This window comes from Corapipo altera, unplaced genomic scaffold (genome assembly GCF_003945725.1).
Source record: "Corapipo altera isolate COAL_440 unplaced genomic scaffold, ASM394572v1 61553, whole genome shotgun sequence".
Taxonomy (NCBI): domain Eukaryota; kingdom Metazoa; phylum Chordata; class Aves; order Passeriformes; family Pipridae; genus Corapipo; species Corapipo altera.
Genome location: NW_020884918.1, coordinates 5,284,963 through 5,306,102, shown reverse-complemented (window position 1 = coordinate 5,306,102; position 21,140 = coordinate 5,284,963). Strand labels below are relative to the sequence as shown.

At 43.6% G+C, this 21,140-nt stretch overlaps 1 protein-coding gene across 1 annotated transcript in view; it reads left to right on the top strand.

Moving 5' to 3' along the window:
* The window catches only part of LOXHD1 (lipoxygenase homology domains 1), a 151,292-nt gene that overhangs the window by 89,092 nt on the left and 41,060 nt on the right, over positions 1 to 21,140 (top strand). The window contains exons 28-33 of the mRNA XM_027656088.1: positions 1,741 to 1,857; positions 6,294 to 6,456; positions 8,940 to 9,094; positions 9,934 to 10,143; positions 12,189 to 12,312; positions 16,202 to 16,410. Coding sequence (XP_027511889.1) covers positions 1,741 to 1,857; positions 6,294 to 6,456; positions 8,940 to 9,094; positions 9,934 to 10,143; positions 12,189 to 12,312; positions 16,202 to 16,410 — 978 coding nt within the window. The remainder of the gene's footprint in view (positions 1 to 1,740; positions 1,858 to 6,293; positions 6,457 to 8,939; positions 9,095 to 9,933; positions 10,144 to 12,188; positions 12,313 to 16,201; positions 16,411 to 21,140) is intronic.

The following is a 21,140-nucleotide window of genomic DNA, read 5'->3' as shown; positions in this document are numbered from 1 at the left end:
GCCTCTATCATTTTGTATTTTGCAAAAGAGGCACAAAAGATTAGAGACTGCTCTCATCTATGGTTCCAAGTGATGATTTGCTGGAGATGCCTACAGTAGGGTAAAGCCCACTTCTTCTTTAACAAGGATCTTTACTGCTCAAGCATCACTTTATTGCTATGTATTGATTAAAAGCCTCATTGAAAGATGAGTATTTATCCAGGACAAAAGAGGAAAAATAATTTTCCCCTGATGTATAGTTGTGTGCATGTGTGAGTTGTAGAAATGAGTTTGGGTAGTTTAATTATTTTACAGTGAATCTTGTGCTGTCTAAAGTCAGGGCAGGGGTGAGGAAGTCAAACCTAGTTTGTTGAGTGTGAATTCCTTAGGTAGTGCAGTTCTACTGATTTATAGAGTCTTCTAAAATTACTACTGTCTTTTCTTCAGTATGGGCACTTCTGTCAGCTGAGAACAGAAGGGAGTGGTCTCCAGTGATGCAAATTGATATGTTCCATTTTCTCATGTTTTCCAAGAAAATAAGACTCTAAAAGCCTAAGAACAGAAGGACAGCTCAGTGTTCTTCTATGTGCAGAGGAGATTTGCAAACAGTCTTGGGCTTTTAAAGGCCAGATATACAAAAGTTTGCACTGAAATCAGCAAAAGCTATTACTTAGGAGCAAATTTCCATTTTTCCTGTTCAAGCCTTTGAAAGAGACGTCAGTTAAAAGTAATGAACTAGAAACAAATTACCCAAGTAATAAGGTGAGGCATAAAAACCCCATAAAAAGTAGCCACTTCATAAGACTTTCACAGAATGGCACTGGGATTCTGTGGTGGAACAGGAGAGATAATATAATGTGCCAGGCTGTTTATGTAGCAATTCCCAAACAATTACCTTCGTTCCTATGCATTCAGAGAAGCCTGAGATGCAGGATTGCAGTTGTGCAACCCAAACTGTCTCATGCTGTGGGTAATTTGTGCAGAGCAAGGTTCTCTACATTTCTGGAGCAGGAGTTCTGTGAAAACTTTTAGCTAAAATGCAAGTTAGGGCATAACTCTTAGAGGAGATCATGGAGATGCTCCGAGGGCTGGAGCCCCTCTGCTCTGGAGACAGTCTGGGAGAGCTGGGGGTGTTCACCTAGAGAAGAGAAGGATCCAGGGAGACCTGAGAGCCCCTTCCAGTGCCTAAAGGGGCTCCAGAAGAGCTGGAGACGGACTTGGGACGAGGGCACAGAGTGACAGGACAAGAGGGAATGGCTTCACATTGACAGAGGGTAGTTTTATGGTCGATATTAGAAAGAAATTTTGGGCTGTGAGGATGGTAAGGCCCTGGCCCCGTTTGTCCAGAGAAGCTCCATCCCTGGAAGTGTTCAAGGCCAGGTTGGATGAGCTTGGAGCAACTTGGGATAGTGGAAGGTATCCCTGCCCATCGCAGGGGGTGGAATCAGGTCAGCTTTATGGTCCCTTCCCATCCAAACCACTCTAGGATTTTATTCTATGATTCTAATATGGCATCAACGCTACTACTTGCTTCCTCATACAGACTGGAAAAATAAGAAATAAGCTAAAGAAGTGGTGCCTCAAAAATCACCAGTTGTTAATGTCGTAATATTTCTCTGCTTTTTGTTTGTTTGTTTGTTTTGGGTTGGCTTTCTGGTTTTTGTTATTTTTTTTTTTTAATTTGGGTTTGGGGCGGGTGGTGGTGGTGATTGTTCATTTGTTTTGTTTGGTTTGGTTTTGTTTTGTTTTGTTTTCCTGTAGCTGGAGGACGTTGGTGACATGATTGAAAAGATCCGCATAGGACACAAGGGTGGAGGGCTGAACTCGGGATGGCACTTGGACCGTGTGGCGATTCGGAGGCTGCTGCCAAATGGGAAGGTAGGCTGTGAATCCCAGCACTCTGCACCACGTTTCCACGAGCAGCCGTTTCCATTTCCCAAGGCGCATCTTCTGTATGCAAAATGTGATTAACACTGAAAAATGACTCCCTAAAGAGCAATGCACACTAAATGAACTTGCTGGAGCTTGGGGATCTGGGGACAACAAACATGTATTGCCATGTTTTATTCTTCAAATGTTGATGATAAGGCTCTGCAGTCAATGGCTTTTTAAAGCTTCATATTTTCATGTGTAGCTCTCTTTTGGGGAATCGCAGGGAAGGAAGTGGAAAGTGGGTGTAGCATTTCAAAATAAAAAGTATTGTGGCTAAACAGGAACAAGAAGTAATTTCATCAGTCCCTTAATTCTGGAAGAATAAGTGCAGGGAGCCAGTACAACTAAGACAAACAAAATGCCTGTAAGTGGAAGTCCCTGAACCACTCATGTTAAGAAAATCAAGTTAGATGCTTGGACTTTTGGTTACTCATGTCAGCAGGATTAAGGCAGTGCACTCAGATTCATCATCTTGATCTTGTCCACGTAAGAAACTCTTCCTCATCCCTGCTTTCAGATGCTGGCTATAGGAACAGGAATAAATCTGGCTGTGGGGAAGTGTGGAAGCAAAATCACTTCTTCAGGGGTATTCCAGAAGAGCAGTAGCTATGTTTGGGAACACCTGGGCTCTCTCCCCTTATTTCAAAGGGATGTCAGCTTTTATCTCCACTCAAGTCTGCCCCCTCCTCAAGTGACTTCTAATATCTAGTGTTGGTGTAAACACAACTTAGCCATGGTGAACCTACTTCTCGCCTTGATTCCTCCTTCAAAATTTCCAGGATATGTTTTGCTCTCTTTGCTACACAATCAACTCAAAGATCTGCCTTGAGCCCTCCTTACCACAGAATCATGAAATTGTTTAGGTTGGAAAAGCCCTCTAAGATCATCAGCATTCTCCCAGCACTGCCAAGGCCACCACTAACCCACATGCTCAAGTGTCACATCCACACAGCTTTTAAATCCCTCCAGGGATGGGGACTCCACTACTGCCACGGGCAGCTGTGCCAGGGCTGGACAACAATTTCTTCTTTCAGGGGAGAAATGGTTTGCAATATCTAACCTAAACCTCCCCTCATGCAACTTGAAGCCATTTCTTCTTCTTCTGTCTCTTGTTACCTGGGAGAAGAGAACCCCCACCTGCCTCCACCCTCCTTTCAGGAAGTTGTACAGAGGGTGAAGGTTTCCCCACACTCCTATACTCCTGTACAAGCTTCTTCCCAAGCCAATACTCTCTGATTTTTTCTTATGATCACCTGTTTACCAGTCTGTCATTATCAGACCCGCGCTGTATTGCCCAACCCTTGCCTCGTAAAGCTTCATTAGGTTATTGAACAAATTTACATTTTCAGAGATATTGTTATTGGTCATGGGTTAGGGAAGATGCAGAGGAACATGGAAACCAAGGGAAAAGAGATTCCTGGGCTGCTTCTTTCTACACTTTGTGAAGTACCCAAGAGTTTCAGGTTGGGTGCTCTTCCATTCGCTCAGAAAGGGTCACAGGGCTGCCCCCCCTCTGCAGTCATTGCATCAGCTTTGAAGGGTAGATGGGTGAGAAACCTGAAGGTGGAGGGAGGGAGGAAAGCCCTGAACAACTTAGGAATGGAGAGGTTTACAATTCTGCTGATCTTTTGATTATGGCATGGGAAAGAAAGAAGAAAGCAGAGCACTGCACGATGCCGCTGATCAGCCGCAGGATATTATGACCTGCCACAGGATAGCAATATGCTGCCAATGCTTCTAAAAGCTGTGCTACCTGATTAGACTGCTAAGATGTGTCTAGATGGATCTGTAATGCTGCAAAAGAAAAATGAGGTCAGTAACTTTTCAGATTAAATTGAAAGCACTTGGGTAGGAAACTAGGATTGTTGCACGCTGAAAAAACTCTGTCTTGGCATGCCAATTATATTTGATAATTATATTTCATTTGTTACAACCTGGAGAAGGGAAAGGCACTGATTTTCAGAGCACTACACCCTGCTTCTAGCTTAGGGCCAGATTCATATTCTAATGAAACAAATTCTGTTCAGGGTTGCAAGCGGATTTTACCCCTGGTAACATAAACCAGTGCACTTTACATCACACAAATATTAATGCAATCACTAGCAAGGAAATTCCAATAAAAACTGTGGCAATGACATAGTGGTTAACAGTAATGATACAATTAACTCTTGCAGTAACTGCACATTATGTCCCACTGTGCAGTCACTGGAGTCCCTGGATATTCTATTACCAAATAAATGGTGTTCACATCAATGGCATGTACAGCCAACAGTATGAATGTTTAGGAGCAGTTTGAAGCATCAGTGAGAGATGTGGCTGAAGTGGGATGTCTATCAGGTGGAGAGAGTTTCAGCATTGAACCATCATTCTGGAAAGCCCCCTCTTCCCAGTCCGTAGGTGTGGAGATCAGCACAGTTCATAATCTCAGCATACAGTGAGATAACACAAGGTAAGCCAGTGCAGAAATGAGGAGGCAGAAGTTCTGGTCAGTCATTAGGTGATGTCACTTTGCTTGTACAGCACAAATAACACTGGAAAGTGAAAGGTTTGAAATATTCTGAAGTGCTGCTGATGTTCTTTGACACCATTTTGTTATGTCATGCTCCAATCCCCTTATGGAGTTAAATGTTGCAAGTCTGGGGTTGAACTGCAGCAGTGCAGGAACCAGCAGAGAGGAGGAGAAATGGTGTTTCATTGCCAGCTGCAGATTTGGGCTGTGTGGACTCGAAGGACAATTCTGATGCAGACTCAAGACAGTCACACAAGCCCTTTGGAGGGGTTCAGCTCCCACAGCTCAACCTCTCTGGGATCTGTGTGTGGTGAGACAGAGACTGGTTAGTTTCAGGTTAGTTGTGACTGGAGTGCACCTCTGCTTTTGGGTGCACAACCCATTCCTCCCTAGTGATAGTGCCAAAACAGGCAGGATCTGGCAGTTCCAAGGAGTACAGCGCTGTAGTACACAGTGACAGCAATGTTCAAGATTGCTACAGTTGGAGATATTCCCTTCCTTTACTGTGTATTAATGTTTTAGTATTTATATAGTAAAAGTAGTGAAGAAAGGATCCTGTATTGGCTTGATAAATAATCACAGCAAAGTAACTAAGGTGAAAATTATAAATGCAGGGCATCTACAAGAGAGCTGGAGCAGGGCTTTGGACAAGGGCATGGAGTGACAGTACAAGGGGGAATGGCTTCACTCTGACAGAGGGCAGTTTTAGGTTCAATATTAGAAAGAAATTCTTGTCTGTGAGGGTGGTGAGGCCCTGGCACAGGTTACCCAGAGAAACTGTGGCTGCCCCATCCCTGGAAGTGTTGAAGGCCAGGTTGAACAGGGCTTGGAGCAACCTGGTCTATGGAAGGTGTCCCTGCCCATGGCAGGGGGTTGGAACGAAATGATTTTTAAGGTCCCTTCCAACCCAAACCATCCTGTGATTCTATTAACATACATTTATATGTTATGCATGAAAGTGATGGCACACAAAACGCTGGAAAGAGCAGGAAGTCCCTGTACTGTGTAAGAGAGAAATTATGAAGTTGTCAGTAAAGAAAGGGCCATTTTTTTATCTTTATTTAGTTACTGTGAGATTAAAACTAACTTATTTTTTTCTTCTGTTCAGACTTGTGGCCTCTGGAACTTGCATGGTGGCTCATGTCCCTTTCTTTAGGGAGTCATAGCCTCGAGTCCCCAGCACTCAAAGCCTCCAGCATCTTACCATCTTGGAGGCCTTATGGGAGTCTGTTCTTAATGAATAATCTGGGATTGCTTTTGTTTACTGAGTGCAAACCACATCTTCTATTGTTTTTGTCTGTTTCATGATATAAATCATATTTGTTTCCACCAAAGTGAAGTCAAAACAAAGGATCAAAAATTAAATCAGTATTTTTCTCCTCTTAATGAATGTATGGGAATTGCCTGGAAACCAGTTTGAGTCACAGAATTACAGGGCAAAATTCTGAATTATTGAATTCAGAAAGAAAAAGCCCTACTGACTTCAAAGAGAATGCTGCCTGAGTAAGGACTGAAGGGAGATTGCAAAGTCTCAGTAAACACAGCTTCAGCAGGAATGGTGCAGTCCTGATTAGGAATTTGGAACATTTAAAACCGGGAAAGGCAGGGAACTGCTGGATCATACAGCCACTCTCACACAGCCATTGAGAGTACTGTTCTCTGCTGCACATTCAGTGCTTCATCTCAGAGTCCTCAGATGTCCTCTTTCTGGAGGAAATATATTTCTGTGTGCTATTTCAGGTCTGCCTCTACATACACACATGCGTGCATGAGTTGGAAATACCTACCAGTGTGTCAGGGTATTTTCAAAGGGGAGATGCTAACACGTGTCCATATTGTTTTGAAGAGATTATCTCTGTCATGTTTACTCCAGGGCTCAGAAACTGTCACATTTCCATGTGAAAGATGGCTTGCAAAGTCTGAGGATGACGGCGAGACTGTCAGAGAGCTGGTACCGTCCGATATTTTTACTGAAAAACTCATGAAGGATGGGACACTCAAGCAGATAGAGGAAGAAGTTGAAGACCCATTGGAAGGTAGTGTAATCCTAGGAGTAGGTAGTAACCAATTTGTCTGATTTTTTTGGTACAAAACATTTGGATGTGTGGTTCAGGCAAATGCAACACTGGTACCACTGTTCACTTTTCTTTCCCTCCCTCTTCTCTGGCCTCTCTTACACCTGAAACGCTTCTGGGCAACAACATCATCATTTACCTGTAGGGATTTTAAGAACTTGTCACAGACGCCCTTCTACACAGGCAGAGTTTGCATGTCTCCTCTGATGCCCAGCAAAATTCTTACATCTTGTCTTCCAGGCTGTGTTAACATTTTTGCTTGATTGCCCAACTCAACTGTCTTGTGCACTCTGCCCCTTCCTTTCCTACCCTACCAGTCTGATTTATGCTCCTCTTTCCTCCTAAAGTTGTTTTCCCTCCTGCCCTTCAGGTACCAATGGACATCCTTAAGAAATTTGGATCTGTGCAGCCACCTTCACCTCATTAAAGTGCCTCTGGGGAGGCAAATAAATTCTTATTCAGTTCTGAGCCCATCTTATAAAGTGTTGACATTTAGTGTTTGGCCCCACTGGTGGCTGAAGTAAGTGAACAAGAACTGAAATTTCACCCCTAAGTCATTACTTTTCTGTATGTCCAGCTGTTCTTACCTCTTTTTCCTCTAAGAAAGGTACTCCTTTTGCCTCCCTGAGCTCATTCTGCCCTTGAGAGAGGTAATTAACCTTCCTCATCCTGAGCAGAGCAAAAGGAATTCAGCTGCCATTTCCATTCTTGATTCTTCCATCTGGCAACAAGATGATTCAACAGAAAAAATAATTTATCTCACTGTTTCTTTTCTTTTCAGGGTCTGATTTGCATTTACAGTAGAACATTGTCAGGGTGGAATTTTTACGGATTATCAGTGTTTTGCATTGCCAAGGGAAGAGGGGCCTTGCTGGGAGGAAGGTTTGGAGCCTTTTTGCACTATGCCTTTAGAACTGGGAGGTGCCCTCCTTCCTCCTGTTAGGAACTGTGTGGTAGCTCGTGCGAGATTTTTTTTTCTTCCCACAGTTACTAAGTGTCATGACACTGGTAAGGGTTTCCCAGAGAAGCTGTGCCTGCCACATTCCAGGAAACACTCAAGCTCCGGTTGCGTGGGGCTGTGGTAAACCTGGTCTAGTGGAAGGTGTCCCTGCCCACAGCAGGGGAGTTGAACTAGATGGCCTTTAAAGGTCTCTTCTAACCCAAACAAATCGATGATTCAACACTTCTATGACTTCTAGATGCTGGCATGACATTTTCTTTAACTTACTAATTTCTGTTGCTTTACCTTGCATCAGTTACCATGTGTTAACTAACCTAGGTGACTCATTTTTCCTTCTAAAGGTGAAGCCTTAAAACAAATTTTTCAGTCTATGGAATAGAAATTCTGGATAACTGAAGGTTTCTTCTGGCTGGGATCTAGGGCTAAGTTTGGGAACTTCTGCTTTAGATGTAAAATATGAAGAGGCAAACCAGAAAACTCAGCATTGCACCTGGTCTGATGGATGTTCGCAGGTGATGACTCTGATCCATTTCTTAGAGAAATCAATGGAAATCTTTCATGGATGACAAAGCAGAATAGGGTCTGTTTTACCGTGAAAGAAGAAAAAGACAATATAGCAATTTTCTTCAATGCTGTTAACATACACAGAATCCTAACTAAGACTTTGTGCCTCTTCCTAATTTGCATTGCTCTGGGATTTGCAAGGAGGCATTTTCCATGGCTCATATGCTACCAGGGTAATCAGAGTCTTGTACAGTCCCTCATTGTTTTCCTGGAGAGGATGCTTTCAGTAACTGTTTGTTTTCCCCGTGTAATTTGGAGAAGAGTAGCAAAATAAAAATAGGAGTATTTAACAGGTTTAGTAAAGCACATTACTAAAGGCTTAATGAGGTTTTATTGTCTCATCACTGAGCAAGCTAAAGAGAAAGGATACTTACATAGCACAGCTTCAACACTTCCTTAATTAAATACTGTCTCAGCAAAAGGACCCAGAAACCTGTTCTCTGTCTGTTTGGGGAATTTATAGAGACACATGCCATTAACTCCTGTAGTAATTGCACATCTGAATCCCCAGAGTTTGTTTATGGAAGATGGAGTATTAAGGATTGATTCACAGCACTGAATGACTTGTTCTCAGACCTATGTCCCTTGAGCCTCCGTATGAAAAGGTGCTGAGTTCCCTCACCTCTATCGACTTCCCATCCAGTAATAACCATAATGATTCTTTGCATTTTTAACTGTGAACTGTGTGATCAAAGCAACACACAGGCATTGATTAGAACGAGAAAAGGAAAGTCAGCAAACTTCAGCCCGGTGTTTCTCCAGTCTTTGGATCAGAAACCTGAAAGGAAAAACCATATGGGATTTAGAACCTCCAAGAACTGAGCAATGAGTAGAAAATTTAAGGACCATTTTCTTAGGTAAATTCGTATATCTTAGTAATTCACCTGATCAGAAATCATGCCTCTGTTTCTTTCTGCAGTTCACACATACAAGATCAGCGTGTTCACTGGGGATATCTATGGCGCTGGGACAGATGCTAATGTTTTCCTAAATATCTACGGAGATCTGGGGGACATGGGAGAGAGAAAACTCAGTAAATCTGAAACAAACTTCAACAAGTTTGAAAGAGGACAGGTACAGACACAACGGGTTAATACCACTTTCCATTTCTCAGTCTCTAACCCAACAAGTCCATGACTGTCTTTATAGGCTGAGTTTTCCTATGAGGGATGGATTGATTGATTCCATTTACTACATTCATTATCTCTTGAAATGCTTTGTATGGATTGTCAGCTGGGTATTAGAAATGACAGGCACTGCAGCAAACAGGCAGATGTTCCTGTGAAGTCACTGATGGACAGATTATGAGCTTGGTCCGTATAAACTGGCTTCAGCTGTTGGCTGTAGATTTGGAAGCACACAAATTCTGGGGTCTCTCATTCCCATAGCCTCTGTGCGATGGATTTGCATGTATACAGTATATACTGGAATTCACCACAAAGGATGATAAGTTTATGGGGCCTAAACTGTGTCTGCTTTTGAGAAAATAACACCAAAAGTGATACTCTATGGTCAGTCCATGAGTCACATTCACAGCCTCATATTGAGATACTCTGATAATAACGGTGGCAAAGATTGCTTTATCTGGATTGTCCATACAGATCTAACTGGATTAGAAAGGGAAGCATACTTGAACTTAAAAATCTGCCAGGATTTCAATATTCTGTTTGCAAAAGTGATGTTTTTTGCAGCTGTCCTCCTAGCAGAGACAGGCTTTAAAACACTTCCCTGCAGAACAGTTTTAGCTCACAGATATGCCTCTGTAAGGGATATATAAAGCTTTTATCCAAACACCACCCTGCAACATGGAATTTAAACACATGTGCTCTGCAGTCCCTCTTTTCTGCTTTTGTTCACTAGATGATCTGTTGAGAGCTTTTTAACAGAATCAACTGCTCTTGAACACTCTGCAGGAGGACACATTTACTATAGAAGCTGTGGACCTTGGCATTGTATATAAGATCAAGATTCGTCATGATAACAGCATGTTCAGCCCTGACTGGTTTCTGGAAAAAGTGGAGATCCTGGATGAGACCACAGAGGAGTCATTTGTTTTCTTGTGCGAGCGCTGGCTCTCCAAAAAGAAAGAGGACAAAAAGATAGAGCGCACGCTTTACGAACAGGTACAGTTATGGCTCAAAGCAGATCCCACTGCTACTCACAGAAATGAAATTATTGAATATCTGGTTGAAGTCCAAGGCAGCTCATTAGGGACTTAAAGGGTTTTTTTGGCTTATCCAAAATGAAATTCTGATTTTCAGACGAGAGCTGAAAGTCAGGCCACTCTCAGCCCATTATCACTAGCTCTGTAATTTGCAATTTCAACAGAAAAATCAAGGAGTGTAAGAGGAACTCTTCAGATGAGAGCTCAGTACCTTGCTGATGCACAGCAGGGTGTATTTCCCTGCTGCTGCCCTTGCTGTGCCCACAAAGGTTAGCAATGGGTCCCACTATTCAAAGTCCTGAAGCCAAAGCATGGGGTCCTTTGACTTCATCCTCACTGGACTGGATGGGTTTATCTTTTCAGCTCCCTATTCCACCGTTGCCAAACTAAAAAGTCAGGTCTCTTTGCATCGAATGTTTTTTTGGTGAAATACCCTTTCTATCTGCACACACTCTATTGCTTATCAGCCTAGCAGAGCTAATTGGAATTCGAGGGACATGCTCTAAGTAAAATTAGCAAACAAGATTAATAGACTTCTCTTGCTTCTATAGAGTAAGACATAATAAAGCAGTTGATTATAAGTTCATTGTATTTAAGGAGTCCACTTTGCAAAATACAGCGACATTTTAATTGACAGTTACCACTGAAATTATCATCGATGAAATTGGCCCAGACTCATCCTGGATGCAACAGAGCGGATGTAAGAGGAGTTACACCATGGATGAGTGTTGCCATATGCTCCCTCATAAAACTGCAGCAGACAATGCTGTGAGTGCTTGTGGTTGCGCTCACCCCGCTGCTCATATCAATTCACAGTGAGGAAAAACTAAAAAAACTAATCACTCTTTTTTTTTTTTTTTAAATTATGTGGCTGTGTGGTAAGAGCCTCACATTTATTGGACAATGGCACCAAAGACATTGTCAGTAGCCCTTCAAGTACAGCAGATGTTTCGTATCATTCAGCTTTGCAGTACTTTGCCTCTTGCGCTCTTTGACCTGTGCCTGATGAGCAGCCCTGGGGACAAAGAGCTGAGGTGCTGGTAGGGGAGAGGATGGACATGGCCCAGCCCAGAACCCCACAGGGCTGGCCTGGGCTGATCCCACAGCGTGGGCAGCAGGGGAAGAGGGGATTCTGCCCCTCTGCCCCATCAGGTGAGATGCCCCTGCAGAGCTGCCTCCAGCCCTGGGGAACAACAGCACAGGGATGTGGAGCTGCTGGAGCCAGTCCAGAGAAGGCACCAAGTTGATCAGAGGGGTGGAGTAGCTCTGCTGTGAGGGAAGGCTGAGAGAACTGGGATTGTTCAGCCTGGAGAAGAGAAACTTCAGGGTGACTTAATTCTGGCCTTCCAGTACCTGAAGGGAGCCTACAGGGAAGATGGAGAGAGACTTTTTACAGGAGTGTGTAGCAACAGGACAAGGGGGAAGGGCTTCACACTGAAAGAGAGTAGGTTTAGAGTAGATATTAGGAAAAAATTCTTCCCTTTGGGGCAGGTGAGGCCCTGGCACAGGCTGCCCAAAGAAACTGTGGCTGCCCCATCTGTGGAAGTGTCCAAGGCCAGGTTGGACAGGGCTTGGAGCAACTTGGTCTAGTGGAAGGTGTCCCTGCCCATGGCAGGGGCGGTTGGAATGACATAATCTTTAAGGTCCCTTCCAACCCAAACTGTCTTACGATTCTCTGAAATCTGACACTGCTTCCTCCATCTGAATTTCCTGCTGCTCACACAGGTAGCAGAGAAGAAGCCACAACTCACCAACAAAGTCCCTTAAGTCTTTTTTTCTTTTATTATAACACACATCCAAAATGGCCTGTCAGGGTTACCAATGAAGTAAACGAATGATCAGCTGTAAATTACAAGTCACGTTGATTTGAGCTACACTGAGCAAAAAAGGTACCTGGGGAACTACAGGGGTTTCTTCTCATGTTGTTCTTGGAGGCATATGGGAACAGCTGACAGCACCTGAGCACTCAGCCTCACTGCTGCCCCATACATGCCTTCCAAACAGAGCTATGAGGGCGACCGGAACAGCCTGGATGGCTCCTGTCTCAGTGTGTCCAGTCAGGACAGCAATGCAAACCTGAAGGAGACCAAAAAATCCAGCCTGGTCAAGGCAGCAGAAGAAGGCTCAAGTGAGTTGAGTGTGGATGAGCGTTTGCCTGCATGCCTGCATGTGTTCTTGTCTTTCAATGCTTGGTGGGCTGCGTTCATCCTGTTGAAGATCAAGGAGAGGTAGGACAAATTGTTTCTCTTTTCCTTGTGTCATGACTGATTTGGGAAAGGCTGGATCAGGGCTCGTGTTCCTGTGTTTGTTGCTTTTCTTATAGCTCTCTGACCCCAGCAGTGGAAAAAGCCATGGAGTTGACAGTGACTTCAATGTTTCTAGCCCATTTCTTTGACCTACTCAAGATGGTATTTCATGTAGCACATTAGATCTGAATTACCAAAGGCGTGTTTGAATTTCTTGGGACCTTATTTGTCCCATTTAAGCCCCCTTCCCTTTTCATGGTCAGGTTATCAGTGCTTCATCACCAAGGATGTTTATTTCGTATGAACTTAAATGTGATTTATTTTAGAACCCTTCATGTTTTCTCCTTACCACATGTAGCTGCATCACAACAGCTGTTGTGTTGGAAGGGGAGTGGGATATGGGGAGCTGAGCAATAGTACAGACAAGCTTTTTGGCTCTCAGGAAATAAGCTTTCACTGAGAGTGCTCGGTTCTTTTCTAGAAGGCTGTCTGTCTAAGTACTGGGCAAAGAAGCAAGGTCTGCTGAAAGGCAGGGAGTCCATGAACTCTGGGCTGAGTTTTCTGCTCAAATAACTGACGAAAAGAGTTGGTGGCACTAGTGTAGAATTTCATCTCTAGGCTCTTGTTTCTGAGACAAGGCCAAACCCAACATTAAAGAAAAACCTGTTTCTGTATTTCACTTTATAAAAAATGAAATATGCCAGTCGGTGTCTGCAAAGGCCACCTTCACACAGGGAGTCTAGCCTAGGGATAGTGGAAGGTGTCCCTGCCCATGGCAGGGAGATTGGAACAAGATGAGCTTTAAGGTCTCTTGCAACCCATGCTTTTCATGATTCTGTGTTTCTGTGATTTATATACTCTTTTTTTGACCACCTTTGTGTTCCAGGGCAATGACTTACCAGCTAAATTTCACCTACAGTTTTTTGACATCCTACATGGGGTCTTTTAGCTTTAGTTTAAGGTCTAGATGTGTGGTTACATGTTGTAACAACTAACTGGGCAGCATCACAGTTACTGTCTGTCTATGTGCTCTTAATCCACAGCAAGTGCAAAATAATGAAATTTATCTTAAATTTCCATGTCAAGCAATGTGTAAATTACATCATTTGCCTTAGGAGTTTAAGACTGCTTGCAAGGGGAAGCTGTCTGAGGAGACTCACACAGATGGTTACTGCAGCTCATCTGATGTCCAGTAGCTTGTTGTGGCGTGATGCCTGGGTGGCATGTCCCACACTTTTCAGCTGGGGGCAGACATAATGCTACACATTGCTCAACCTGGTCTGCAACCCATGTGTCTTGGGGCAACCCTTCTTTTGTAATCCTACATTGTGCTCAAATAAAAAAAATAAGTGATTCCCATGTTCCTTCTGATATTACTTCTGTGGTGTGACAATGGATAACATCTGCCACGTTGGCATCCCTTATAGTTTCAAAAGTAATGGGTAAAACATGAGCATTTCCCATGAGAAGCCCTCTCCAGCAGAGCTAGGACCATTCCCACCATCCCCATTATGCCAGGGTGGTCTTTCATCTCTGAGTCCTGGAGCTTGTCATCACCACTATCTATGTTCAGTGACTAGGCCTCATTAAGGAAACTGCTTCCTGAAGGAATGTCAGATAAGATGGACTGGGTGAGCCAGACAGCCACCTCCTGAGCTCGATAAAAAGCCAGCTGTTAATGAGTTGATTAGGGAAGTGGTACTGGGAGTTGCCTGGGAAAGGGAGTGACGGTTTTAGCAGCCCAGACCTGACTCTGGCATGACCAAACTGGCAAATGCCTTTGAGGGGCAGGAGATGATGTGAGAGTGGAGCACGGGGAAAGGTCCTCTTGGTTTGGATCCTGCTTAGGGCTGAGCTGGGCACCCTGCTCCATGCTACCAGACAATTCTGGAGATGGTATGGATGCATCCCTAAGGAAACCCACCCTACTGTGAGGGGAACATGTGCCCTCAAGCAACCTGACCTCTGTGCTGGAACTCAAGGGAACAGGGCAAAGAGAAATGGGCTGAAGGACCTGTGGTGTCCTGCTGTGGTCACTTGCCCCAGGTTTTGCATTCTCCGGTGTTTGAAAAAAAGGGAGCTCTGAGTCCCAGAGGAAAAGGGAGGCAACAGGGAGGAGAGATAAACAAATTAAAGGATCCCTTTTCCAGTTTTTCAAAGGAAAGAGCAGAAAACAGTGTTTCCTGCTGTCTGGTATCAAGCTACTCTGTATTCACTATTTAAAGTGGAAAATGATGATTACTCATAGTTCTTTTTTATAGATGTTTCAGGTAGTTTGGCTTGAGGATGCAACATCAGATGGAAATGCTGGTAGTTCTCTGTACTTGGTCTGTCACAGGAGAACAGGATAAAAACTGTGTTAAAGGAAAATTTTGTCCATATTCAAAATATACTTTATTTGAAAGTCTGGAGGTGATCTAAACATGACTGCTTGATATATTCTTATAAAATCTGCCTTGACTACAGCTACACCCTTTTTCCTGCTAAATGCGTTGCATATCATTATGCTGATGAACACACTGAAATGTAAATTATACCATAAAGAGGAGAATAAATCTTGCCTAATCATCAGTTTGTTTTGTGTTGGTACACAAAATCCTCTAATTGGGGCTGAATTAATCTCTTTGGTTTCTTCTCTGTCCAGAGGTAAGAACAGGTTTGGTCAGCATGAATTCATGCCTTCCCTGATGTTGCACAAATATTCTGAGTCTGATATGAGTTTCCAGTACAACCCCCACCTCAAAAATATTGTTAGTCATTATAAAGCAAAATTAGATGTCAATCTTGGATAATTTGAATACCAACCAAACTTTTTGCCAATATATAACCCCTCTTTTTTTTTTAAATCAAAAAGTGATGATGAAGCCAGGCTGTTTTAAGTCTGTGACGAAGCAAGTTTCAGAGCTCTGAGTCTTGTCAGAACTGTTTGAACAGCCCTGCACAAATGTTCTGAGAAATCAAACGAGTATTCAGCGACTAATTCTGCACCGCCTGCTTGGCTTACCCAAATGAGCTTTTGGAAAGCCCTTGAAAAGCAGTCTGGCACTTCCTCCCTTTTAACAGCTGAACTGAAATTTCTGAAAACCACAGAAAAACCATCTCCTCTTTCCCAAGCCTTGGCCTGAAGGTTTTTTCCCCTCACCAAAATTATTATGTAATGCATAGAATTACTGAGCGACTTGCCTTTAATACAAGGATAATTCTCTGTCTGCCTGGATTTGTAAAGTGATGCTGAAACCCTGAGCTGCCCCATAGATCACAGCAATCCTTGAATGAGGCACAAAGGAGAGCATTTGTGGTTGTACTGGGACATTCAGTCGGTGATGGCTTACCTTGGAGTCGGCATAGATTTATTTGTCTTTATTGAACAGGGAGTGTAAGATCATTTTGGCCTAATAGCCTGTTTAAGATTTAGGTGCTCAGACTCATCTTCAGGAAGGTCTCTTGGTGTCAATAAGGATTCAAGCCCTTTGCTGTTCTGTCATCCATTAGGGAGAAATCTGGACTTATAACCTCCTTGCAGCCAGTAAGGTTGTCTGGGGAAATTAACCCTTGCAGAATTCAGTCCCAAACGTGCTATGGGCAAATAGTCTCCAAAGGACACTTGTAACCCAACAAAACATGATGTTATCGCTTCTCCAAATGAATTCAATGGGATGTGAACCTATTTAACATGCACAACTGCTCCCTCTGATGGGATGAGTTCCTGGTTTCCTCAAGTCTCACATAAATGCCTGGGTTTTCTGATGAATAAACCTCTGTTCGTTGCAGTGATCCCCTACCACATCACCATCACAACAGGCACAGAGTATGACTCCAGCACCGACAGCCGGGTGTACATCATCATCATGGGTCCCCAGAAAGTGCAGACAGAGAGGCTCTGGCTGGATCTCCCAGAAGGAAAAGACGAGTTTGCGGATGGCTCTGTGGAGAAATTCTCAGTCTGGGGCCTGGATGTCGGGGAGATCAAAAAAGTGGAGGTAATGCTGTGAGTGCAGTGCAAGCACTGGAGGGGTATGAGATACGTGGCCAAAGACAGCACATGTTCCTGTTATTCTTAGCAGTGAAGGAGAGGCTCCTGGGTCTAAAGGGAATGTAAACAGGGATGTGCTAATGAGATTTCACATGTGTCTGAACCTGAAAACAAGTGTGCTTGACAAAACCAGGATCCATGTGAGGCAGAAGATAATGGTGAATTATAAAGAAGTTTTTAACATGTCTCAGTTTTGTCCCATCTCTGGCACTGTTTTTTTCTTACTCAACCCCTTTCATTGACAGATGCAGTGAAGGCTCCCAGGATGCAGTTCTTCATCAGTCTTTTTCCTACTTGTTTTTTTCACTACTTTCAGTTGGGTTTCATAAATTGTGCCAGCAGTGAGAAACACATCTTGTATAATTTTCAAGCTAAACATGAAAATTGTTTTCACAGCTTGGAGGACCCAGGCTTAGAGAAGAGAATTAATCATCATTTGTTAGTAACGTGCACAAATAGATTTTGGTACAGGAACCATTTTTTCTGCAATGGCTCAGGGAGGCACAATTTGCATAGACTCTCCATTACTGAGCTTAAACTTCACATGAATATTCCAGAGTGTTTGCGTACATCATTCTTGCTTCTTATGGCAGTTCCATCTCCTGAAATCTTGCTCCAGCCCCTCAGGGGCTGAAACCCACAGCATCTGAGGGCTTCAGGACCTATTTAATTTCATTTTTACCCCATGCCCTCTGCGGAAGTAAACCTACCAGCTGATGTGTGTGCTTGTATACTTGGAGTGCGACAAGTGGAAAAAAATGCAAAGAGAGAAATCCTAACTTAGAAATTAGAAAATCTTTGCAGTTGCATGCCCTGTTTTAGCAGGTGAGAGACTGAGTCACTCACATTACCTTTCATTCAAGAAATGAATTCTGACACCTTGAGGAGTGTCCCAGTTAGATTTAAGTTTATTATCAAGCCATTTTCCTAATGCACTCCAAGTGCCTGGTTATTATGAGCATAAGTGGCACTTTCTTTCTAGCCCATCTCGAGGTCAAACTTTGACAGTGAATCGAGTGTATAAATCCTTGTCTTCCAGACTCTGTGCATGTGGAAACAGCCATGGGCTGGGACAGAGAGGGAGGAAAAAGACAGTATCACCCCTCAGTGTAGCCACAGGAAGAGCAGGCTGAAGAAAGAAATAGGAAGGAGTGTTGGAAGACAGTGAGTAGGGTGAGGAAGGGGTAGAGAATAGAAGAAAGTAGGGGCAGGCACCGTGAAATAGGCAGAGACAAGGCAAAAATTAATTTTAAAAGGAACACAAATAGGAAAGAAGATAAAAGGTTGCAAATCAAACGTAGTGGGCTCGAAAAAGAAATAACATATATATCTTTCAAGCTGGGTGGAGCTCTCCTGCACTCTTTCACCACTCTCCTCAGTGATCTTACCAATCTGCTGCCTCACCCCTTGGTCACTTTTCCCTTTTGGTTTGTAACCCCCCAGCTCATGGCTGGAGGAGCCATCTGCTCTTGGCCTTCTGCCTTCCCTCACGCAGTGCCCTCCGCTCGGAAGGTTTCTTCTTGCTGATCCATGTCCCAGCGATGACATCGATGTGCCAGTCTGCCGTGGTTGCCATGGAATCAGTCCGCATTTTCCTTGTAGAAAATTGCAGTGTTCAGGGACATTGCAGAAAATTGCTAGTTATCTACTTGGGAGAAGTGAGGAACAGTTCGTTCTTAGATTTGGCATTTGTCTGTTTCTGTAGAAGGTGAAAAGTTCTGAGTATGAGTTACCATGTGAAAATAGGATACTGTGAAGATTAAGTTTCCAGGAGCGCTCTGTATAACCCAGGCAGCAGACTGTACAATTTAGCAGGATCTCAGGATTTGCAGTGTGATGCCATTTCTAGTTTGGTATTATTGTCCTGCTGCAAATACACTTCAGTGAAAGCAGAAACAGCAGAACATGAAGTAATTTGAAAGGGGCCTATTTATACCAGTCTTGTGAGCCTACAGATGTAATATTTACTACTGGTGTGCTTTCATAGACATCCTGACATTAAAATAAATAACACAAGTTATTTGGTGTAGGCTCTTTATACTGTGTTTTCAAAACAAGTTTTAATAGTTCTTCTCCTAATGAAAGAAACTTTCTCAGTTTCTGGACTGTTGTCACTGCAGAGAGATACAGGTATATCCAGAAGAGCCATGTATTGGTTTGCTGTTATAAACCTCTTCTGGTTCAGGGTCTTTCTCCATCACAAACACAGAGTAAAATCGAGGACATACAAGTGTTTCAAGTGCAAGTCCAGTCCCTCGGTGACTAGGGACTTGACCCTCAAGTCTCTCTAGCATTGCCTGGACTTTTCAGAATAAGTAGAAAATCCATTTTGGTTTTCTTCTTTTCCTTCTTTCTTTCCACAGAAAAATACTCTCACATTTTGCCTCTGCCATTGTGTTCAGTTTCTGTGTGATTGTGAGCTGCTGAGTACAAACTGTGCATCTTAGTGATGTGAAGTACTCAGCAGTCCCTGTGAATTACTCAACAGTCTCTCAAGGACAGTAGGAACAAATTACAAAGGTTTTCAAACAGCTCAGGGATCTACCTGCCTTTGAAATTCTGCCATTCTAATTTAGTTCAAACATCTCATCCCAAACAACTTGTGATATTGGTGTGCACATCTAGGCTACACTGTGGCTATGGCTTAGGTTCACTCACTCTATTGGCGTGGTCTGTCTAAAGATTTGGCTGGAACTGAAAGACAAATCCTGGTGCTCTTCTCTAAAAGTCCAGCCATACGTAAGACTTGGCACTGGCTGAATTTATCCCAGAATTTACGACATTGTTCTTGAGGTTCTTGGAAATCTGCTTGAGCACAGCTTCTCCTAGGCAGCTGGATGCAAAGGATGTTTTGTTCTGGCCAGTCACTGATGCCAAAAAAAGTTAAAGGTTTCTGTGGAAATCTGGTACCTAACAATGTCTTGGAATGATGCTTTACCCAGAGAAGCTGTGGCTGCCCCATCCCTGGAAGTGTTCAAGGCCGGGTTGTAGAGAGCTTGGAGCAACCTGGGATAGTGGAAGGTGTCCCTGCCTGTGGCAGGGGGTGGAAATGGATGATCCTTAAGGTCCCTTCCAAACCAAACCATTCTGGGGTTCTGTGATTTGGGCAGTGTGTAATGAATCAAAAAGACCATCAAATTTTAATAGGCTCGTTGGGATTCTCCCTCCAGCTGCTTTGTCCCTGCTTCACTGCAGAACTCTTGCCCTGAACTTTCTACACTGCCTCATCCATGCCATCCTGCAACAGATCTCTAGAGGGTGCATGCAGACTCTCAGAGGGGCTTTGGTTTGGAGAAGCCCAGCCAAGAGAGGGAATGGGAAGGCAAGTGTTATATTCCCATTCACCTCACACCCCAAGAATTGGAGGATTAATGCATCCATTGTAGACTTGAATTTCCCTAGTGGTTAGCTCTAATTTTCTGCAGCTGCACAGACATTAGTATAGCAATAATACTCCTAATAGCAGTGATGGCTGAGACAGTCAGATAAAAAAGATCAATTGTTTTTTGAGGAAAAAAAGATACCACAGACATATCACCCCAGATGAATCTATTATTAAAAATTACTTTCTGAGCCACCTTAAATATCCTAATAATTTAAAAACAAAAAACATCAAGAACTAAGGACCTCATTTTCCTAGTAATGGCGCAAACAGCACTTGTGCTGAAAACAATGAAGTGCAGGTAGGTCTTTTATTCAGCCTTTTATGTGCAGTTAGCTCATTGGAATGACTGTCTGACTGAGGTTTGTACATCAGCCAGGATACATTACTTCTAAGTCTGCCCTGGGATGAACTGTGCACCTTCTTTGAGAGGGACATGCAGGTTCTCGGAGAAATTTCCACTATCAGCATCCTTTTGCTGCTGACATACATGTAGGAACCTTGCTTGTTGCTCTTCATGGCCCTTGCCAGGTTCAGCTCCAGGTGGGCCTTGGCTTTCCTAAACTCACCCCTGCACACTTGTGCAGCGTCTCTGTGTTTCTCCAGGTCCTCTGCCCCCGCTGCCACCTCTGGTGTTCTTCCTTTTTCCACCTAAATTTTGTCAGGAACTTGTTGCTCTTCCGTGCAGTCTTATGACTACTCAGGTGTGACTTCCTACTGTCCAGGATGGATCATTCTTGCACTCGGAGGATGTGGTCCTGGAAAACCAACCAGCTACAGATGTAAGCTCCATCTGCTGTCTCCTGTGCAAACATGGAGCTTTTGCAGTCTAAGCAGATAGGAAGCAGAGAAACAGCCTCATACATATAGTTGACTTATATGTGGATTTGTGAGGGAAGGAGAGTTTGAATAACACATGTGGGTGTTTGCTGAGCTGCGTCTTTCCTCTTGGCTACGAAGCTTTGGATAGTCACTTGTAGAGTGTGGTAACAGCAGTGGAAGGGCTTGGAAGAGTGGAGAAATGGGTCTGCTGACAACTGCAAGTGAGCAGATGAAGGTCAAAGGAGCAGAAGCAGAGCAGTAAGAGACTGGACATGTTTTCACATAGGTTAGTCCAGTCTGCCTTGCTTTTTTGGGGGGACTGGCACTGTCCTGCCTTCCCTCATGCTTAGCAGCTGCTGACCCGAGCTCCCTTGGCCACATCAGCTGCCATATACACTGACATCTTGCCTGTTGGGCAGCAATGGCACTATTCCAGAGCTCCCTCATGGCAACCTCCCAGTATCTGAAGGGGA